Source organism: Hyperolius riggenbachi, chromosome 6 (assembly GCF_040937935.1).
Source record: "Hyperolius riggenbachi isolate aHypRig1 chromosome 6, aHypRig1.pri, whole genome shotgun sequence".
Classification (NCBI taxonomy): Eukaryota; Metazoa; Chordata; class Amphibia; order Anura; family Hyperoliidae; genus Hyperolius; species Hyperolius riggenbachi.
Window position 1 is genome coordinate 162,140,302 of NC_090651.1, and position 24,120 is coordinate 162,164,421.

Here is a 24,120-nt window from a genome sequence, read left to right on the forward strand (position 1 = left end):
TCTGTGTGGAAGAACAGAACTTTGATTTCATTTTAAGCTTATTTTAATTATGACACAGTTTGTCTAGAGTAGGTACTATTGATTTAAGTTTGTAAAACTCACCCAAATTAACTAAAAACAAATGATTGGCACTGTAGTGTCCTAGACGTGTCCTTACATATAGTTATAAATAGGTTTGTGAATTTGCAGCGTCTTAATTTCTGAACATTTATGGATATATGCATATTTTGACATGTAAAATGGTTCACATGCATGCATACTAGCTGCTCGGTTATTTGCCTGAGGTTACGCTCTAAAATGTCTTGCTACTTATATAGCTTATTCAGGATCCTTGGAAACACACTTTCTTTCTGGAGGAAGCATTATGAAGATAACCAGAGCTCAGCTGGCAGACAGTGGACATTATATGTGTATTGCATCCAACATTGCAGGCAAAGCTCAGAAAAACTTCATCCTGACTATTCAAGGCAAGTTATTAAGCCAATCATATGCTTACTCCTACATGACTACATTAACAACGCAAACTATGATAAAATATAATAATAATGTTAATTTTTGAAGTTCCCCCTAGCATTTCTGGATCTGAAACACCAAATGAAATCTTTGCAGTACCTGATGAAGACGTGAAGCTGATATGTAAAGCCAGTGGGGTTCCTGCACCTGTTGTTCATTGGCTAAAGGATGACACACATATCAACACCACTGATCGCATCAGTATTAGGTGAGATAATGCTACTTATAGGAGATATCATGACAACACAGTAATTCTTTTAGAAGAGACAAAGAAGTTGCCTTATAAGATACTTTTATCATTTTTCATTACAACCCTTTTAGCAAAAAATTCAATCTTTCAAAAATATTTTTTTGAAGGGGATTTATCTTAATTGGTAACTTTTTAAGAGTCAAGCATGCATTATAATCTATCCACTAAATTATTATAAATGATTAATTATAATAGTCATGTAATTCTGTTTATTTTTCTTCACATGTGTTTAAATTATTGTTATTTTTTTTATTCCTAATTGTCATATTTCATGTTCACATGCTAATTATGCTACTACCATTTTTTAAGTACCAATTTTTACACACTGCACATGATTGTGGGCACATGGAATGTGTAGGCAAATTTACATTCTTTGTTTCCCTGTTTTCTTCAATGACGATTAATGTAACATACCTTAAAAAAATTTCAACATTTGATTTAAAATATAAAAAAGAATAGTAATTAAACCTACCGTACTTACATATTCCTATACTTTGAACTAAGTTGGTTATCAGTTTCAAAACTTTGTAATATTCAATAACCTTGCTGCCTATTCAACTTCATTTTTGACACATGGTGCTCACATAGTTGCCACAAGACAATTAGACACTTACAAACTGATCACATGATCATGTGCCACATCGGAATTATAATTTATACTACACTCAAAGAAGAGGTGATGGGACTTTAATGGTCATCTCCCAGCAAGAGACTTAAGCTAGCCATATACTTATAGATCGCCACCCGATGTGACAAAATGTTTGATCCCTCTCCAATAGGAATCTGATTAGAGAAGGAATTCATAACACACAGCACACTGATTTTCAATAGATCTCAGTGGGAAGAAATGCTATGGCCCATTGATCAACCACCACTCCTGCCCTGCCCCACTGGAAATTCTCTATCCAGCCTGATCAATATTCTTGATAGACTTCAGGACGTGGTTGTGAATAAAAGGATATTCACATAAGAAAACAAAAACCTAAGTTTAAAGAAAACCTGAACTGAAAATTAAAAGTCAAAATAACCATACACAGGTCATACTTACCTCCCGTGTAGTCTACTCCTTAATCTCTTTCTCCTTTCCCGCGTCCTGTTTGTTCACTGTGATCAAGGGAATTCTCTGTCCTCCATTTTGAAAATGGTCATTACCCCATAACAGCTTTCTGGTCAGCACACTGTTAAACTGTCATATCGCCCACTTGAGCCATAGGGAAACATAGATGTTACCTTGCACATTTAGTTGTCCTCTCAGCTATAAATAACTGACAGCAACTGATATATTTCAATTCTGACAAAATGTTGTCAGAACTCGAAGCGATCACTGTCAGAAGAAAATGGTGAGCTTCTGAGAGGAACTGATGGTGAGGTAACTATGTAATGTTCATTTGAAGTTACCTCATGTGTTTATTTTAAATAATTTTACTCAGTACAGGTTCTCTTTAAGAGTAGACTGTAGCATAATTTACAAGCAATGAGTGTGCAAGTTTACACTGTTATTGTTGAATGATGTGGGTTGACTGTGAAATAAAACCACCTTTATTTGTTATGTTCTGGTAAATCATTTATGAGACAAAGATTAGATCATATTTTAGGAACAAGTTCTGCAGAAAATGCAGGAAATTGCAGAGGGATACTAAAATAATAATAGATTTAGTGGTGAACATAAAAATGTGATAAAAACATGACTATTTAGTGTTGTGGTTGCTTATAATATGTGCCAAGCAGAAGTGTAATCCAGCAAAATTAGGATTAATGACTGAAGTATAAGGAAACAATAACATGCTTACTGTTATATTTTTCTTCTGAATTCTAAAGTGACACTGCAAATGGGGAAATATTATCTATTTTCAACATTCAGACAGATGATATAGGAAAATATACCTGTGTGGCTATCAATTCAGCAGGTGAAGATGACAGAATCTTCCACGTCAATGTGCATGGTATGTATGCCAAGTGTCCGGATGATAAACTGTGTTTGTGTAGCTGTAAAGCTGTAAGCTAAATTTAAAATAGAAATGCATCTTTGCTATTGATGGGCATTTTAGATGGAATCTGCCTTTCATTTATAACTAGGGATGCTCATTCGGATTCCGCAGCATTGAAATTGCCACATTTCCAATCACATATTGTCCTTTCTAATAGGAAAATGGAAATCGGATTCCCGCAGAAATACTGCATTACTGCAACTCGGTAATTGTAGCCCAATCACCAAACTCTGAAGCATTGGACCAATCAGAGAATGCAGAATTTTTCAGTGAAAATTGGATTACCGGTGTCATTTTAGACCAATTACAAGACTTGGATACTACTAAGTATTTTTGAGTCTTGTGAATCCTACCTAATAAAACCTAACTGTCACTGCGTCCAGCAGCCAGCTGTCCCTGTGTCCCAGGTTTTTTGTTACTGCGCATGTGCGCAGTAACGGACAGCTGGGACCAGGGAGCTGGAAGGACAAGCAAGGTGGGCGGGTGCGGGCGAGCAGGATGGGCGGGTGCGGGTGCAGCGTGCACGCGCATGCACTCTGGCGGCTGTGGCTGCCGGAAAAATACCTAGAGCCCGTTTTTAAACGGGCTTGGGTCTACTAGTGGCCTATAATTTCCATGGTATTCTGACTACTGTGGTAACATTTTGCATTCTCTGATTGCTCTAATACTTCCGACTTTACTCAGATGTATTTGGACAACCAGGGAATACAAAAAGACTCCTCAGGAATAAAAAAAAAGAAAGAAAATCAGATTTCTGTGGAAATAAAGCATTGCTGCAACTTGGTAATTTTAGCCCAACCACAGAACTCTGAAGTATTGGACCAATCAGAGAATGCAAAATTTTTCTGCGAAAATCAGATTACCATGGTAATTTTAGATCAATCACAAACTACAGAGTATTCCCAATTCTTGTGACTGGCCTAAAATTCCCATGGTATTCTGATTACCACTGTAAAATTCAGTAATCTCTGATTTGTCCAATAGATCCAAGTCAACTCTGAAGTAATTGGCCATTAAGAGAATGCAAACAATGACAAAAGAAGATTCCTCGGAAAAAGGAAATTGGAAAAATAACAAATAAAGTTATTCAAGACTAATTCAGAAGGTCTGCAGCAAGCTTCATTTACCATGGCATACGTTCCCACCGAGTACCGAAACTCACTGTGTGCTTCATTCCTAAAATCAACATTATCTTTCTTTACAAGCAGGTGTATTATGACTAGTTATGTGGTGCTGGCTCAGCTACTACAGGTGTTCAGCTCTTTACAAAGTGGGGGGAAAAGTGTGAGTCCTCCCCTCCCCCACCCTGCCCCAGGAGCTATTCTATAGCCTGCCTCATGGCTATAACAGCTGGTGATGTACTCCAATGCCTCCATTACCACGGCCACCAAAATAGATGGAGGAAGTTCTGAAAGCTGATCTTTCTAATCACAGCAGTCCTCACAGCAGCAACATCTTAGATACAAAGGGTTCCATGGACCCCTCTTGAGGTATTTATTTATAAACAGAAATAATATTTTATCATCATTACAAGGTAAATTGAAGGTGTGAGACCCATAAAACAAGCTCCAAAAATTGGTATAAGTGTATTTGTAAGATGAATCCCATGATATAACAATATAAATAGACCTTTCCTGACTTTAACCACTTTTGCCTCCTGGACGTAGTAGCTACGTCCAGGAGGCCATGTGTGCGTCCGTTTGCTCCCGCGGCCGATCGCGCGCGTGCACGCGCGCTCCCAGCCACGGATTGTTAGCCCAGGAATCAATGAATCGGGCTATGGTGCCCGATCACTGATTCCTTTCTCCCGCAGAAAAAGCGACAGCTTCTCTCGGAAGTTTCACTTTTTCTGGCTCTTTCTTTCTGGTATATGTTACGCTTAGAGTGAGGTCATGTAAACAAACTCATGGCTGCCATCTTGTGGCCAAAAAGTAAAACTACAACTATTTTTTTTTTAATTTCAAACTTGTAAATAGTGATGGATGCAAAACTGAAAAAATGCACCTTTATTTCCAAATAAAATATTGTCCCCATACATTGTGATAGGGACATAATTTAAATGGTGTAATAACCGGGACAAATGGGCAAATACAATACGTAATTATGGAGGCATGTATTATTTTAAAACTATAATGGCTGAAAACTGAGAAATAATGAATTTTTTCCGTTTTTTTCTTATTCTTCCTGTTAAAATCCATTTACAATAAAGTGGCTCTTAGCAAAATGTACCACCCAAAGAAAGCCTAATTGGTGGCGGAAAAAACAAGATATAGATCAGTTAATTGTGATAAGTAGTGAGAAAGTTATAGGCTAATGAATGGGAGGTGAACATTGCTCGGATTCATAAAGTGAAAATGACTGAAGGCTGAAGTGGTTAAAGAGCCTTTTTCATAATGATATGTGCACAAATCATGCAATGCAAAATACATTAAAAATTCATAGACATCATGACTTTTAATCTGGTTGTACACACTGCAGGTGTTCAGAACAGTGGGACATATGGCAGCCATATACTGGTCAATTGCCACCAGATTGACCAACAGATAGATCCCACTCTGATCGAATCTGATCAGAGATGTATCTAATGGCTGCCCGTAAACTGCACACAGGTTTTGAATTGATTTCAGCATGAAATTGATTCACGATCTGTGGAGCTGCCGCTGTCACTGCCACCTGCCTCAGGTCACTCCTGTTCCCCCTGTCAGCAGCAATACAACATTACCTGTTCTGCCGGAGCCCTTTCTCCGGCTGGCCTTCTTCATCTACTGTTCATTTCCTGTCCCGTCCTGTGAGAAGGGGATGTTCAAACAGTAGAGTGCCCTTTACTGTTTGAACTTCCGCTGGTCACAGGACGGGACAGGAAGTGAAGAGAAGATGGAGAAGATTCAGCCAGCTAGAGCAAGGGACAGCACGGACCTGGGGACTCCTGCCAACAGAACAGGTGAGATTATTGCTGCGTCGGTCGTCGCTGAATCAAACGGCGCTAACGCTGCATTCCTGACCTGCCGACAATCGAGCAAAATTTTCCACCTGGACAGGTTGACAGAATTGATCGATTTCAGATGGAAATCGGTCAATTGGTCCACGTTTGTGTTATCGATTTCAAAGCAGATTTGATCACAGTGATCGAATTTGCTGTCTATTGGCGGGAAATCGAGTTATTGTATGGGCACCTATTGAATCAAACCAGCTGATCACCAAAGGCTTATCTGTTTCTCTTGGCCACTATTTTATAACAAATTTTGCTAGTGTGGCTGAAATTTATTGGGGGAGGGCAATTTAATAGGAAGGTGTGTGGCTGGCATAACTGTGTGCTACCTACTCTTTGACTATAAGCTCATATTTGTATTTTCTATAGCCTTATATTCTGTTGGTGTTAATCTACTTTTTAGTTCCTCCCAGGATTGCAGACAATGAAGCAGAGACACTGGCAGCAGTTTTAGACACATCGATAAATATTGAATGTATTGTAACTGGTGATCCACTACCACAAATCAACTGGCTGAAGAATGGTCTTCCACTTGCTGTTTCTTCACAAATACGACTCCTGAATTCAGGACAAATCTTAAGGTAAAAGTTCATGAAACTTCTGTACATGAATTATTTTTTTCTACAACTGAATACAAGGTGCAACAATACAAAATAAACAATACAACAGTTAACAGCGCAAGACAGTGGGTTAACACTGATGCAATGAACTACAGAGTTTTACATAGGGGTGGAAGATACATACATACATTATATGGCACTGAGAGATAGAAGGAAAGAGAGCCCTGGGCAATCAGCTTCACAACCCAAAGATGAAGGGAAGCTGTGTGTGAGATAGCAAAAATGGTGGTCAGTGATGCCACTGATGTGACATGGTCAGAAACTTTTGAACAAATATGTGGTTTTTGATTTTGCACAGTTTCAGGTTTGCAGTTCCAAATCATATTTGTTTCTGGTAAAAGGTTTTTAAACGTTTATATTTTTTTCCTTAGAATGTTCTCAGTAACTTGAGGGTGTATGCACTAAATGGCATTAAGCAGAATTACATGATTAGTCTTATGCATGATTAGGTAGCAGCTTCACCTAGCGGCCAAATTTCCTCTGCGCCCCCTTATTTTTAATAGACATGTTTTTCTGGCAAAGCATTCTTTCCAACTCCTTGTTTGAATTAGCAGTTCAACATACAAGCGTATCAACATTTTAGTGAAGGACAATGTCAACATGATAAATGGCAGAATCAATTTTCAAAGTCACTTTCATAGAATTTAAGGGCTAATTCATAATGCTCAGTTGTGTTGCAGAATAATTCTGCATGTCAACTCACTACCCATACAATTCTATGGGCCTGCACACAGCACTGCAACTGATAGCGTTATTCTAACTCGCTGCATGCAGGCTTTGTATTAAACTCTATGTCCAGTCTCCATTGCAGATCACAGTCATTACAACACAATATAACGTGCGCTATGTAACGGACCACTGTGAATCCAGACTGAGGCTAGGTTCACAGAGGTCAGTTGCATAATGCACATGTTATAATGTCGGCACTCGGCACTGCAGATGCTTTATGCCACATGTGAGGCACAGTACACAGTACACATGCAACAGTGTTCAAAAGTCTAATTAAAAATGAAAGACCTGGCGCTCCTCACTGTACTCCCTACTTTCCTCTCTTCTATAACAATCTGGTTCGCTCACTGCCTAAAAAGTGTGTGCAACACTCACAATGCATAAAAATAAAGTATAAAAGCAGAGCGATCAACAGATATCATAAAAACATAAAAACATAAAAACAGCTCTACTGCTGCCTAATGTTCAAATGTCCTTTTGAGGCAAGCCTAACGCTGTCCGAAAAAGTCCATCCGCATTTCATAGATGTATTCTCTTCACTATGAAACCACTTCTAACAGGGTTGACCAAATCCTTTCACAGGTATATCAATGTACGCTCACCAGATCAGTCGACTAATCTTTTCAGATCAGCAGTCAGCGGTTTTTTTGGCATTGCCAGCAAGATTCCTCCGGTCACTCCACCAGCATATCCAGGCATCCAACCGTATATTAAAAAACAAGAAAAAATACAATAGTGTGATACCGTTTAGATAAACTGGGTATTGTCACCGGTGCACCCCTTTAGTTAACAGTGCCACCCAACGTGCCTCCACCAGCATAGATACACAGAGCGCTCACCAGATAAACTGGCCGACCCGCAACAGACCAGCAATATAGCTTGTTATTGTTGATTTAACTCCAATGCTGAAGATAGAGAGCTTCCTAGGACTCAAACAAAGCCGACCATAGCATAATTCCGTTTGGTTTTAATAGATAATAAAAAGTAGTGCACTTACAATTTTGCAGTAAAACATGCGCATATAAAAACACAACACAGGATCCTCCAGCGTCTCCTCAGCTCTTTAGGCTCCGCGGACTGAAGAGATAAGATAACTCTCTCCCTGTGAAAGCTTATCTCTATGCCTTAACCTCCCTGGTGGTATGAATTGTGCGACTGCGCGGCCGCGGGAGGGTTTTTTCCTCCTTTTTTTTTTTTTAGCATGTAGCTAGCCTAGCGCTAGCTACATGCTTCCCCCCTCCCTGTGGCATCCCCTCGTAATGCCCAATCGCCACCGGCGCCGCTTGCCCATAAGGAAATCCCGTTCTGAACGGGATTTCCTTGAGGGCTTCCCCCGTCGCCATGGCGACGAATGGAGTGACGTCATCGACGCCATGGACGTCGTGACATCACAGGGAATCCCGATCCACCCCATAGCGCAGCCTGGCGGCGATTGGCCAGGCTGCGCAAGGGGTATGTGGGGGGGGGGGCCTGTATAGCGTCAGGTAGCGGCGCATCGGCGGTGGGCAGCGGCGATCGGACCAAACACGCAGCTAGCAAAGTGCTAGCTGCGTGTTTGAAAAAAATGATGCAAATCGGCCCAGCAGGGGCTTACCCGGTGTCCAGCATGGGGTTACCGCTAAGGAGGTTAAAGAGACTCTGTAACACATTTTTCAGCCTTAGTTCTTCTATCCTATAAGTTCCTATGCCTGTTCTAATGTGCTCTGGCTTACTGCAGCCTTTCCTAATTGCACTGTCTCTGTATTAAATCGTATCTCCTTTCCTCTGTCGTGTCTGTCGGGCTAAGGCTGGAAAGTGTGGAATGTGCTGCACTGCTTGTCATTAGCAGAAGCTTTACACGCCCTCTGCAGGCCCCTTGCACACTCTGTATGACTCACACACTCTGTTTATGTGAGCCTACTACAAGCTGGTTAGTTTGTTTGTAAACACTGCCTAAAACTGTTAATTACAAGCCAGGATTGCAGCAGAGAGTGGCAGAAACAGCACAGAGGGGCACAGGAGAAAATAAGGAATAGAATGGTATGCTTTTTAGTGTAAGAATATTAGAGTACAGATTCTCTTTAATAAAACAAGATCGATGTGTGGTGGTAAGTTTCCTCTTGCCTTATTATCTCCAGCATGATCTTATTTAGAATGTAAACAAAGACACTGTTATCTCCAGTCTGGATGCGGATTTGAAGCTGAATAGCAGAACAAAGTGCTTTGTTTAACTATTTCATTGATGTTCCAATACCATTTTTTTCTGGGATAGTAGCTTTAAAGCTGTAAGGAATATTTTAGAGCAAAGTAGAAATGCTGGCTTTCAGACCACTTTAATATATAGCTTGCATGCAGTGAGTTAGAATAATGTGATCAGTTACAATGCAGTACTGTGAACAGGCTCATAGAATTATATGGGCAGTAAGTGGACATGCAGAATTATGTGTGAATCCAGCCTTAGGGTTCCTTTTGTCTTCTCGGTGTGTGTATTAACTAATTTCAACACGTTTACACAACTTTCAAGCAATGTTTTCCATTATTTGAACTGTTTTGCAGAATTTCAAGAATACAGAAATTTGATGAAGGGACCTACACTTGTGTAGCTTCAAACAGGGCTGGAGTTGATGAAAAACTTTATATTTTGAAAGTTAATGGTAAGTAATCAAATTACAACATAATTCAGTGAAAACAAAAATATGAATCATTTTTAACACTTAGTTGCAGTGAATACTTTTTTGGGGGACAGTTTTTGGGATACTGTTGATGTTAATGTGTATTTGGAGAGTGTCATAAAATCACAAATAAAATGATAAGTTTACTTATAAGATTAATACATTAAATAACTCTGAAATTGCTAATCCAAACACTGCCCCGGGGATACCTGTATGCTGTGTATTTTACACACCACATCTACTGTCTACCATTCAGTTCACCCCCTTGCTGTGCATTTTTATGTGAATCATTTTGTAGGCTTCTTTCTCATATTCTGATAAAAGTGTTTCTTTCTACAGTGCCACCAACTATGAATGGAGCCCATATAACTGAACATTTGACCACCATCAAAGGTAATCCCACCACATTGAGGTGCAATGCTGATGGGCTTCCAGAACCCCAAATATTGTGGTTAAAAGATGGAAAAGCTATTGATCATGTGCACAGCAGAGGAATGGTCTTTCAGATTCTGAATACTGACATGGATGCCATTGGAAGATATACATGCACTGCATCCAATGAGGCTGGCAGTGTTAGCAAACATTTCATCCTCAATGTTCTGGGTAAGTTTACTAATTACTACATGCAGACCTATTCAAACGTCTATAATTGTACATCATATGGTACACTTGCCTATAAATTATACTCATGGATGTTTTCTTGTTTATATGATTGGTATTAATTACTAAAAGTTAGTGAACAACTTTTTACAGTTACAGACTTTATTTTTTTTACTCACTGGTCTAAAGAAGTAAAGTGAAAGCTTATTGTGTAGAAGTTATTGTGCTGTATCCTTAACCAGTGGCGTAACTAGAACTTACTGCGCCCCCCTGCAAAACTTTGGTCAGCACATAACAACCAGCAGTTTAGTTTCTTACTGGAAACTGAAATGGGTAATTTATAGCTGCAATGGGCAGATTAGTGATATGTGGGGCTGAAGAAAGCTCATAAAAAGAAACAGAAATTGGCCACCAAAATGACTAACAGCAGCATCCTCATCATGCATAAGTAAAACGTTTTATTGCATTAGGCAAATTAATCATTTTTAATGCCTTATAGGTATAACCTTAGTATACGGTTTAGCTGACAATGTTTGGATGATTAACACCAACAGTTTACTTGCACAAGGTATGTATGCGTGCATGAAAAAAGGGCGCAGTGAAAAAAGGGCTTGTTTGATAACGAAATGGTGCGGGTGGATAACGAAATCTGATAATGATAAACATCATTGTCAAACTTGGTTAACGACCATTGTAATTACAGACGGGAAATAATAATGAAAAGATATTAACGTTAAAAATCGTTACATAATTCAACAATACAACTTAACCCAACCCTACTCTCACACAAAACCCTCCCCTGGTTTTGCCTAAAACTAACCACTCCCCTGGTGGCGCCTAACCCTAATTACCACCCCGGTGGTGCCTAACCCTAATTACCCCCCCCCCCAGTGGTGCTTAACCCTAACCTCCTCGGTGGTGCCTAACCCTAACCACCCCCATGGTGGTGCCTAACCCAAACCACCCCCCTGGTGGTGCCTAACCCTAACCACCCCACTGGTGTTGCCTAAAACTACAGACACTATAAAACAGTATATATATGTAAACATCTGTTCCACCCCTAAATATTAGAGTTCCACCACACAAACAAACATGGGGTTTTATGTGAACAGTTCCTTTTTAATCTTCAGTCAAAAATCTCTTCAGAGTTGCGGACAAGATGTATGGGTACACTTTCAGAGTTCTAAATTACACAAGAGACCGCCTGACACATGTTTCACGGCCAACAGCTGTTCCTCAGAGGCACACTGTATACAATCATCTGTTAAAAAACATGCAATATATACTGTATGAGTCTCAATACATACCACTGTAGATATACGCGTATGTCTGGATATATTGGCCAATAAAATATATGTAAATCTGTCTTACCCACAGTGGACCAAGGAAATGTATAGTCGCAATCTATAAAAATGCAAATACACAATAAGCTATGGGGCTCAAAAATAAACAAGAAAAACACCCCCAGCACCAGATGTGTAAAGAACCCTAATAAAAGGGCAATCATGATACCGTACTGCATAGTGACTATATAGACAGCTTGTATGCCCCTACATAGGCAAAGTGTACCACAATACTAGTGCCACATAAAGAACCTCATTTTACAAAGAAAGATCCATAACACCATGGTGTAAGATATATGCATAACCTGTTTATCCAGACTTTTCCAAAGCCATCTGATTATAAACAGAAATAGAAATGGAAATAAAAATAGAAATAGAAACAGCGCATTTGTGTCAGCATAGATCCAAATATATAGGACCCATATATAGCATCCTTCACTTGTGCACTGTATACACCAGCAATAAAGGTATTCCAGCAGGGACTGGCCAGGTGAACTGTGAATGGATAAATGCACTATAGGATGCAGAACCATTAACCAAAGAGACATCTATGAGATTCCCATACCCAAGATCCTAGAAATAAACCAATGTGGTATATAAAGCTACAAGAGAGCATAGCAATAATTCAGCGGGTGCATCTGTTTTGGGACAGGAGGCTCCAACAGTTGGCATACAACCCATAAAGAAAGTGGTAATGTAGCATTTTTATCCCAAACTGACCTAACTGTGCTAGGTGATAGATTGACTGAGGATATATCCTCCGAGAACTCCATTGATGATGATAAGGATGATGAAATGCAGATTATAAATTTGACTGACCAAGAATTCTCTAGAATTTCAAGAATTTCTGTCCTACAAATAAAATTGACTTTTTTTGCAGTAATGTTTGATTTACAACTTTTTCTCCGGAAAGTGTATATTAGGCCCGGTTCACATTAGCGGTTGTTTGCCAAACGGACCGGATGACCTGACCGGATCCGGACCGGATCCGGATCGGAACCGTACGGTTCTGATCCGGATCCGATCCGGATCCGGTCAGGTTGCATCAGGTGTCCATCAGGATGCGATCCGGATCCGTTTGGCAAAATTACGTTAAAAACAAAAAAAATGTTGGGGTCTGGGAGGTCAGCAGAAGGGGGACCTGTGGAATCAGGCCCTCCGCTGTTTAGCACTCACCTCCACCTCCAACATGCTGCCAACATCTCCGGATCCGGATCCAGCTGTGCTGCTCCACTTCAAAATGCTTGCCCATGTGTCCCCATCCAATATCGCCGCAACAATCCCCATAGGAAGTGGGGTAGAACATCCGGATTTCTCAGCCAGTGTGTTGTGCGCTCTCCGGTTCCCATTGGTGTGTATTGGCCGGATGGTGCAGTCCGGCTCCGCCCCGGATACGGCTGCCGGAGGAGCCGGATGAAAAAATAGCGCATGTTGGAACGGAGGCCGGAGTCCGGATCCGGCCCGGATCCGGTCCGGCTCCGGTTCGGCAGAACGGACGCATGTGAACGGACGCATAGGCTTTCATTGCTATGCCGTGCGTCCGTTCCGTCCGTTCTGCAAGCGGTGCGGCTCCGGCACGGCGATTCCGGAGGGCCACCGCAAGTGTGAACCGGGCCTTAGAGCCACCATGGGTAAAGATAACAGAGAATACCCGGTAGGGTGGAGCGATATAGATATTCAGGCCTGTATAGAGCTTGAAGAACTTTTGGTTGAAAGCTCCTCTAATACAAATGCAGTCAACATTGATTATTCTAAATTGAAAATAAGATCTAAATATTTCCCAAATACTTAAAATTGTCACAGCATTGGTATGTTTATCAATACTGTGATGGAGGATATAATCAAACACTCTAAAACATCTATAGCCATACCCAATTTAGATCCCCTCAAAGGCAGAGCACTAGAAGAAATAAAAAATAGGAAACATCTTACAGTGAAACCATATGACAAAGGTGGAAACCTTGTCATTATGTACAATGAGGACTACGAGAAAATGTGTATGAAATTACTATGTAATCAAGATAACTACCGTAGGATAAATGTGACCATTCAATATAATAAAGAACTTGATGACATCCTCACTAAAGCCAGGGGTGGTCTCATTAATGACTAACTGTAGAATTTCCATGTACCCTTACTTTTTACTGCACACCAAAAGTGCATAAGTCCCTGTTGGACCCACCTGGACTCCCCATTGAGGCGGGTCATGGCTCACTGACAGAAAATATTAGTAAATACATTGACATTCATTTAATGCCACATGTAACTGGTTTACCGTCATATGTCAATAATAGATCCCATCTATTGACTATTCTGGATGAGATGCATGTGCCAAAAACCAGTTTATTGGTATCTCTAGATGTAGAGGGATTGTATAGATGTGTATAGATTTTTGAACAAAATGGGCATGGAATTTTAAGAACTGAACACTTTTGTCGTTGACCTGTTATACTTTTTACTTACCCACAATGTGTTTGTTTTTGGGGGGCCCATTACCTCCAGGTGCAGGGAGCAGCGATGGGGACCACGTGTGCCCCGTCTTATGCTAACCTGTACCTGGGGGTGAAGGGGGGGTGGGAAGAGGAGATCTTTGCAAGATGGGTATGATTTTATGCATCTAATATCTATTTGCCATAGATGTATTGATGATGTGTTCTTCTTTTGGGAGGGCACTGAAAATGAACTCCATGACTTTGTGATTTGGTTGAATGTTAACGAGTGGAATTTTAAATTCACATATAAATTTAATCAAACAGAACTAGAATTCCTTGATTTCAAAATCTTAAAGCAGGATGAGGGAACTCATCCTTCAGCCACAAACGCCATTCTAAGGGCAGATAGTGCTTACCCCATTAACACTATCAACAGTATACCATACTCCCAATATGTGAGAATCCGTAGAAATTGTACAGATTTCAAGAGCTTCCAGATAGAAGAAAAACAGCTGCAAACGAGGCTTCTAAAGAGAGGATACTCTAAAAAGATTTTGAAATGGGGCTATAACAGAACAGTCACCCTAGATAAGAAGGAGCTTCTTTATGGAAAAAAGAATAGTCAAGTGAGACATCAAAGAGAAGATTACTCCCTATCAATGATAACCACATATTGGCCTCAATTCACTAAGATCATGCTGGAGATAATAAGGCAAGAGAAAACTTACCTCCACATAAGAGAGAGTTATCTTATCTCTTCATTCCTTAAGTTACCTCCTCTGTAGTTACGTTACCTCCTCTGTAGTTAAGTTACCTCCTCTGTAGTTAATTTACCACCTCTGTAGTTATTTTCACATGCACTTAATAAACAGCCTGTCTTTAACTCTGGAGTTATTTTAAGGATTGAAGAGTTAACTTAAAGACAGAAGAGTTAACTTTAGGTTTGCCTGAGGTAAAATGTTTCCTGAATACTACATGCCTTATCACCATGGTAACAACTCTAGAAGAGCTATTAAAGACAGGAGATAAGCTTAGTGAATTGAGGCCATTGTGAGGAACATAAGATCATCAACAACCCCTAAACAAATTCTGGCCAATTTTGAGACAAGACAAAACACTGGAAAAAGGTGGTACCGAAATACCCCAGGGTTATCTTAAGAAGAGCTAGAACCATAGGGGCTCACATTATGAATAGTCATTATCAGGGTAGCTCACGTGGTGAACCGTGTAAAACAAGAGGTACGTATGGCTGTGGGAGGTACCCATACTGCCAATATATATATAAAGGACAGAGTGTAGAGATCAAGGCCAGAGATTCTAGAGTTAAACTGAGACATTACGCTAACTGCAGTCCCACGGCTGTGGTTTATATTGGGATATGTAAATGTAATGCGTTCTATATAGGAAAAACTAAAAGAGAGTTTAAGGAGAGGATATATGAGCACTTATATGATACAGGTAAAAAAGGTGAGAAATATGCTATAACTAAACACCAGATTGAAGCCCATGAAGGAAATCCTAAAAACATTACATTTGCGGTTTTGGATAGAGTGCACCCCAACATTAGAGGAGGTAATATAGATAGGAGAGTGGTTCGATTTGCCTTATGTACCCACGTGGGGGGTCAGACAGCGCTTCCTGTTAGTCTATGGATGCGCTGCATACATGGAGTCGTTGCTGAAGGTTTCTTTTAATCTGAACACAGGTAATACACGGTTTTCCTATGGAAAGGCTTTATTGATCATATTGATTTGAACTTTATATACCACATTGGTTTATTTCTAGGATCTTAGGTATGGGAATCTCATAGATGTATTTTTGGTGAATGGTTCTGCATCCTATAGTGCACTTATCTATTCACAGTTCACATGGCTAGTTCCTGCTGGAATACCTTTATTGCTGGTGTATACAGTGCACAAGTGAAGGATGCTATATATGGGTCCTATATATTTGGATCTATGCTGACACAAATGCGCTGTTTCTATTTCTATTTTTATTTCCATTTATAATCAGATGGCTTTGGATATGTCTGGATAAACAAGTATTGTGGTACACTCTGCCTATGTAGGGGCATACGGCTGTCTATATAGTCACAATGCATGTACACTGAGTACGGTATCACGATTGCCCTTTTATTAGGGTTCTTTACACATCTGGTGCTGGGGGTGTTTTTTGAGCCCCTTAGCTTATTGTATAGTTGCATTTTTATAGATTGCGGCTATACATTTCCTTGGTCCACTGTAGGTAAGACAGATTTACATATATTTTATTGGCCGATATATGCTGACATACGCGTATATCTACAGTGGTATGTATTGAGACTCATACAGTATATATTGCATGTTTTTTAACAGATGATTGTATACAGTATGCCTCCGATGAAGCGGCTTTTGGCCGTGAAACACGTGTCAGGCAGTCTCTTGTGTAATTTGGAACTCTGAAAGTGTACCCATACCTCTTGTCCGCAACTCTGAAGAGATTTTTGACTGAAGATTAAAAAGGAACTGTTCACATAAAACCCCGTGTTTGCTTGTGTGGTGGTTGCCTAAAACTAACTGCTGCCCGGTTGGTGCCTAACCCTAACCACTCCCTCTGCAGAAACACCCTTTTACACATAGAAACGATAATATCTTTGATAACGTAAAATCTGTACATATAAACAAAATAATATGACAAAAACTACAATGCTGCAGTGGCGTACCTAGGGTATTTGACACCCGGTGCTGATTATCCACAGACAACCCCCCCCCCAAAAAAGGAAAGGTAGTAAGCGTGACAGCTAGACAGTGGTAGGATTAGATCATGAGCTCCTCTGAGGACAGTCAGTGACATGACTATGTACTCTGTAATGTGCTGCAGAAGATGTCAGTGCTATATAAATACATAATAATAATATGGTAGGACATTAGACTATGACTATGGTAGGATTAGACTGTGAGCTCCTCTGAGGACAGTCAGTGACATGACTATGTACCCTGTAAAGTGCTGCAGAAGATGTCAGTGCTATATAAATCTCTATACATAATTGGCAAATGTCTCTGCGTCCGTTTTTGTCCCTGTGTCAGTGCATTTTAGCACTGCGCATGTGCAGGGACAAGACGCAGAGACACAGCCGACGGTGCCGAGAGCTGGAGGACGGGACCAGAAGGGGCAGGCGTGTGTGCGCGACGGGCGTCTTGGGGGCGCGTGTGACCGGCGGTTGCGCGTGCCCCGCGGGTGTCGTGCGCGTGCCAAAATTATGACAGACCTAGCCTGTTTTACAGGCTAAGGTGACTAGTACATAATAATAATATGGTAGGACATTAGACTATGACTATGGTAGGATAAGATTATGAGCTCCTCTAAGGAAAGTGCCACATGCCTATGTACTTTGTAAAGTGATGCAGAAGATATCAGCGCTAAATAAATAAATTATATGGCAGGACATTATACTATGACAGGATTAGATTGTGCGTTCCCCTGAGACAAAGTAGGTGTGGCCATGGCACCACTATATAGCAAAATGTGGGTACCAACCCCCCAGTATAGGTGGCCAGATGTCCCATAAGTAAGGTGTCTCCAGTATAGGTAGTAAGGTGCCGCCAGTATAGGTGTTAAGGTGTTCCCAATATAGTTGGTAAGGTGTCTCCAGTATAAGTTGTAAGGTGTCTCCAGTATAGATTGTAAGGTGCCCCCAGTATAGGTGGTAAGGAGTCCCCCCCCCCTCCCCCAGTATAGGTGGTAAGGTGCCACCAGTATAGGTAGTAAGGTGCCCCCACTACAGATAGTAGGGTGTCCCCAGGCGGTAGATGGGTGGGTAGGTAGCAGTGTGTGGTTTTAGGTAGGTAGGTAGGTAGCAGTGTGTGGGTGCTTAGGTAGGTAGGTTGGGTTTAGGTAAGTAGTAGTGGGTGGTTAGGTAGGTTTTAGGTAGGTATGTAGATGAGTAGCAGTGTGTGGGTTTAGCTAGGTAGCACTGTGTGGGTGGTTAGGTAGGTAGCAGTGGGTGGTTAGATAGGTAGGTAGGGTTTAGGTAAGTAGTAGTGGGTGGGTGGTTAGGTAGGTACAGTGGTTAGGTAGGTATGTAGATGAGTAGCAGTGTGTGGGTGGTTAGCTACGTAGCAGTGTGTGGGTGGTTAGGTAGGTAGCAGTGTGTAGGTGGTTAGATAGGTAGGTAGGGTTTAGCTAAGTAGTAGTGGGTGGGAGGTTAGGTAGCTAGGCAGCAGTGTGTGGGTGGTTAGGTAGCTAGGCAGCAGTGTGTGGGTGGTTAGGTAGCTAGGCAGCAGTGTGTGGGTGGTTAAGTAGCTAGGCAGCAGTGTGTGGGTGGTTAGGTAGCAGTGTGTGGGTGGTTAGGTAGCTAGGCAGCAGTGTGTGGGTGGTTAGGTAGCTAGGTAGTAGTGTGTGGGTGGTTAGGTAGCTAGGTAGGGTTTAGCTAAGTAGTAGTGGGTGGGTGGTTGGTTAGGTAGCTAGGTAGCAGTATGTGGGTGGTTAGGTAGAAGTGTGTGGGTGGTTAGGTAGCTAGGTAGGTAGCAGTGTGTAGGTGGTTAGATAGGTAGGTAGGGTTTAGCTAAGTAGTAGGTAGCTAGGCAGCAGTGTGTGGGTGGTTAGGTAGCTAGGTAGCAGTGTGTGGGTGGTTAGGTAGCTAGGTAGGGTTTAGCTAAGTAGTATTGGGTGGGTGGTTGGTTAGGTAGCTAGGTAGCAGTATGTGGGTGGTAGGGTTTAGCTAAGTAGTAGTGGGTGTGAGGTTAGGTAGCTAGGCAGCAGTGTTTGGGTGGTTAGGTAGCTAGGCAGCAGTGTGTGGGTGGTTAGGTAGCTAGGCAGCAGTGTGTGGGTGGTTAGGTAGCTAGGCAGCAGTGTTTGGGTGGTTAGGTAGCTAGGCAGCAGTGTGTGGGTGGTTAGGTAGCTAGGCAGCAGTGTGTGGGTGGTTAGGTAGCTAGGCAGCAGTGTGTGGGTGGTTAGGTAGCTAGGCAGCAGTGTGTGGGTGGTTAGGTAGCTAGGCAGCAGTGTGTGGGTGGTTAGGTAGCTAGGCAGCAGTGTGTGGGTGGTTAGGTAGCTAGGCAGCAGTGTGTGGGTGGTTAGGTAGCTAGGTAGCAGTGTGTGGGTGGTTAGGTAGCTAGGTAGCAGTGTGTGGGTGGTTAGGTAGGGTTTAGCTAAGTAGTAGTGGGTGGGTGGGTGATTAGGTAGCTAGGTAGCAGTATGTGGGTGGTTAGGTAGCAGTGCGTGGGTGGTTAGGTAGCAGTGGGTGGGTGGTTAGGTAGCTAGGTAGCAGTGGGTGGGTGGTTAGGTAGCTTGGTAGCAGTGGGTGGGTGGTTAGGTAGCTTGGTAGCAGTGGGTGGGTGGTTAGCTTGGTAGCAGTGGGTGGTTAGGTAGCCTGGTAGCAGTGGGTGATTAGGTAGCAGTGGGTGGTTAGGAAGCTAGGTAGCAGTGTGTGGGTGGATAGATAGGTAGGTAGGGTTTAGCTAAGTAGTAGTGGGTAGGTGGTTAGGTAGGTATATAGAGGAGTAGCAGTGGAGCTGTAGCTAGGTAGCGGTAGGTAGGTAGGTACGGTGTCTCCCTCTCTCTCCTCCCCCTCCCTCCCGTCAGACCTGCAGATCAGCGGGGCGAAAAGGGACACAGACCTCCGATCAGCGTGGGACCCAGCTGACAGTGACAGAGCGGCGCAAAGCAGCCGCACTAGTAACTTCATATGCAGGAGATGACGAGTGACGTCACTTCCGCATATGAAGTAGTCGGGGATACTTTGCGCTGCTCTGTTCGCCGGGTCCCACGCTGATCGGAGGTCTGTCCCTTCTCGCCGCGCTGATCTGCAGGTCTGACGGGAGAGAGGGAAACACGGGGGAAGCCCAGCTCGAGGCCCATGCAGGGGGTGAGACCCCAGGCCGCCGCCGCAGCAGCAGATCAAAACACAGGGGCGGCCGGCTTCACAGGGCTCCGGGTGTCACCCCCCAACCTTGAAGACACCCGGGGCGGGCCGCTCCTGCCGCTCGACGCTAGGGACGCCACTGCAATGCTGCAAGCTTCTAAAACAATAACTACTTCAAAAACTGTAATGTTCTAATGTTGTTAACAATATTTTTTGCAGCACCCTTTTTTCTGCTTTTTTTGCTGTATTAACGATAATTGCATTAAAGTCTATGGTGGCGCCCTTTTCGTCCACCCTCGTCCTGCGCCCTTTTTTCCTGCTACCGTATGTATCTTTACCCTCAAATTAGCATCAGGCCTGGAGTTGCACTCACTTGCTTTAGGCCGGTTGCACACCTAAAAGGTGCGGTGATCGTGCAGCAGAGGAGCCCACATAAATCCGCTGCGCCACAGTGCGGCAATAGGGTCATGTGCATATGGCTGTCCCCGGCTTAGTGATATACTCCCTGCTGGGCAGGAAGTACGTCACTGGGATTCCCGTCAGTCTATGCATGAACAGCACACTGTGCTCCCATTGTTCACATTCACTGCGTTGCCCATTCACTAACAATATTGCCTGATTCGTGAGGTAGGCACAGTTCATGCAGTAACAGGCTGCAGACTTTGCAACGGCATTGCATGTCCCTTGCGACGGGGAAGAATACCGTGGTGCGACGCACAGCATCCAGTGTGCAACGGGCCTAGGTCTCTGACATTGAAAACAAAACATTGTTAACCATTTTGGGGTTGGAGATTTTCTTTTTTAATTTTATATATTATTTTTTTTGCAGAGCCACCACACGTTAATGGATCAGAGAACACAGTACAACTGTCAGTAATTGTTAATAAGAAACTGGATCTACATTGTCATGCTACAGGATTTCCTCCTCCCTTAATAAACTGGCTTAAGGATGGACAGCTGCTTTCTCAGACTGACAATATGCACTTTATAAAAGGAGGGCAGATACTCAGAATAACAAGTGCACAGGTAAAAGATGAATAATAATAACTCCAAAGCAGAGTGATGTATAGATTTTGTTTCATTAAGAAATTAAATATATGATAGTCTTCTAAATATATCATTTGCACGTTTTACAAAGGCAGTAGATTGTTGTGTCTATTGCATCTAACATCCTCATACATTATTGACCTTATTTAATAAGATTCTCCTGGACTGGAGATTACTTAGACATAAGCAAACAAAGGCAATCCTGCAGTTCTGGTCTGTATTATAAAAAGTGTCTGGTATTGCAAGGAAAATGTTTGCAGTCCTTACCTAGAGGGCTGCAGGAAGTGCTGACATGTTGGAAACTAGTTTTGTGGGGGGGGAGGGTTAAGTTTTCAGCATGCAGCCACACCGTTATGATTTGCAAATAAATTGTTTCTGTCATAGATGTATGAAAACCAAGGATCCTTGCAGGTGTGTACACACAATTAGTGCACTTATTTTTTTAGAAGCACTAACTATCGTCTGATTTGACCTGGACAGGGGCTGCAAATTGTTGCCCTCTAACAGCAGAGCAGATACTTTTAATGAGTCCTTGGAATGCTTGCAGGATCATTAATCATTATCAACTATAGGCTTGTGACATGGCTTTTTGAACTTATCATCAGTTGGCTATCCTTCAATGATCTCCTCCTCATTCCTAAGATCTGACCCTAACCTCTTATCCAAGCATAAACCATTTCCTAATGTTTAACCCTATCCCCCACCCCTGTTTCCCTACATGTAATTCCTTCCTGACATCAAACCCAAACTCCCCCTGGCCTAAATCCCTACCTCATGCCTCATCCTAGCCCCCTTGCCTGCCAATGTTGCTTATTCCTACCACTATCTTGCGAAAATAAGTTATAAAATCCACCCCTAACCCCCTGTCCACTTATCATCATTGCTCCTACAATGGCACTTTACCCCCTAACCACTAAGCCTAACCAATACTCACATTCTTCTCTGGTAGTTGTAATGTTTGGGTGCCAGTGCTTGGCTATTGCATAGCCCAACTGAACAGGTGCTTCAGTCAATAAATTTACCTTTTCTACCCTCTCTTTTGCTTGACTACTTATTAACTGAAATGAACATGTAAATAAATAAGGGAGGCTTCAATCAGATAATGTTATCCTGGATGTTTTTATGGTACATACCATATATACTCGCATATAAGCCGAATTTTTGAGCATAAAAAATGTGCCCCCCTGAGTGACCGGACAGCAGACAAGGAGTTGAGCAGTGATGGGCATTGCAGAAACGGAATGCGGATTGGGCGGCGCGGGAAAGCATCACTTCAGGCTAGAGAAGGAGCGATCCTCCAATCACGTTGGAGGAGAGAGAACAGAAAGAGCGCTCCTTCAATCAAGAAGCAGGAGGCAGAGCAGAAAGAGCGCTCCTCCAATGAAGAAGCAGGAGAGAGGCAGGGCAGAAGGAGTGCTCCTCCAACCAAGACGTTGGAGAGATCACAGAAGGAGCGCGCCTCCAAACGCATCTCTGCTAGTGACACGCACTATATCCATCTTGTGGATGCACACAGCGTGCCCATCCCAGCCCACAGGCATCACTCACAGGCACCTCTCTGCTCCATCCGCGGTGGCACTGCCGACATAGCCTTGCACTGCTCAGTCCGTGATTAGACACACAAAGCCAGGACTACCACTGCCAGGATCTGAAAGAGGAGCTGCCTGTATCCCCGGCATATAGAGGTCAGGTTAGTCACTGATGCAGGGGAGATCTTTCCCCAGCAGGCTTGCAGGGATCACCACACTACTCTGGGTGTGCTCTCCTTTTCTTCCTCCACGCTCCCTTATGTCTGTGCAGATCACCATTACCACTGACCAGTGGTACTTCAAGAGCAGCACCACACCACTCAGGACCTGATCAGCCAATTGAGCTCCCCCACAGAGTGCTCCTTCTGTCCACACAGGAGTTTTATACACATCCCCTGTGTATATTCAATATCTCTTCACACCACTGTCTGAGTGCTGGCTGTCTTGCATGTGTGCTGTGATCAACTACAGCAGCAACTTGTCAGTGTGACTCTGCCTCAATAGTGTGTTAAGGTAATTGACAATAGTATTATTACTGGATGGACTGGATGTATGGTGCCAGCTCCTGCATACTGTCTGTGCCATATTTAGGGGTGGTTGTTGCATTTAGTTTGATTATTGAAACTCAGGAGCCACTTAATTTTCTACCCACGGCTTATATGCGAGTCAATAACTTTTCCCTTAATTCTGAGGGAAAAGTGGTTACCTCGGCGTATATGCGGGTCGGCTTATATGCGAGTATATACAGTATATTCAAGATACATGTTATATTTGGCATGTGTGTATAGCTGTAGTAAAAGTATCAGGAAAATCAATTTACTGATACTCTAATATATTGACTTTGCAATGTTGTTTCATTAGTGGATAAAATGCTTACCCCTATGAATCATCTAACTCAAAGTTCCCCAACCCTGTACTCAAGGCCCACCAACAGTACATGTTTTGCAGAAAACCACAAACATGCACAAGGGAGGTAATTAGTGTCTTAGCAGAGCCGATTACCTACCTGTGTGGATTTTCACAAAACATGCACTGTTGGTGGGCCTTGAGGACATGGTTTGGGAACAATGATCTAACTGATCCACATAAATTGCTATGTCTTTCCAAAAGCCTAACTTTGCTTCTCTCATTTCCTGAGGACTAAACCTAACCTCCACCCTTAATATTGATTCCTTCCTGAAAGAGGAACTCCAGTGAAAATAATGTAATGAAAAAAGTGCTTCATTTTTACAATAATTATGTATAAATGATTTAGTCAGTGTTTGCCCATTGTAAATTTTTCCTCTCCCGATTTACATTCTGACATTTACCACATGGTGACATTTTTACTGCTGGCAGGTGATGTCAGTGGAAGGAGATGCTACTTGCTTTTATGGTAGTTGGACCCAGCTGTAAACAGCTGTTATTTCCCACAATGCAATGAGGTTCCCAGACAAGAAACTGTCAGGACCACGGTCCTGACATCCCACTCTGGGAGGGGTTTCACCACAATATCAGCCATACAGAGCCCCCTAATGATCCGTTTGTGAAAAGAAAAAGATTTTTCATGGGAAAGGGTTTATCAGCTACTAGGATGAAGTTCAATTCTTG

At 42.4% G+C, this 24,120-nt stretch overlaps 1 protein-coding gene across 2 annotated transcripts in view; it reads left to right on the top strand.

Annotated features, from left to right (window-relative positions):
- The window catches only part of HMCN1 (hemicentin 1), a 482,637-nt gene that overhangs the window by 295,750 nt on the left and 162,767 nt on the right, over positions 1 to 24,120 (top strand). For both annotated transcript variants that reach the window (XM_068240141.1, XM_068240142.1), the window contains exons 63-69: positions 318 to 467; positions 562 to 721; positions 2,582 to 2,706; positions 6,144 to 6,321; positions 9,625 to 9,722; positions 10,080 to 10,343; positions 20,784 to 20,980. In XM_068240141.1, coding sequence (XP_068096242.1) covers positions 318 to 467; positions 562 to 721; positions 2,582 to 2,706; positions 6,144 to 6,321; positions 9,625 to 9,722; positions 10,080 to 10,343; positions 20,784 to 20,980 — 1,172 coding nt within the window. The remainder of the gene's footprint in view (positions 1 to 317; positions 468 to 561; positions 722 to 2,581; positions 2,707 to 6,143; positions 6,322 to 9,624; positions 9,723 to 10,079; positions 10,344 to 20,783; positions 20,981 to 24,120) is intronic.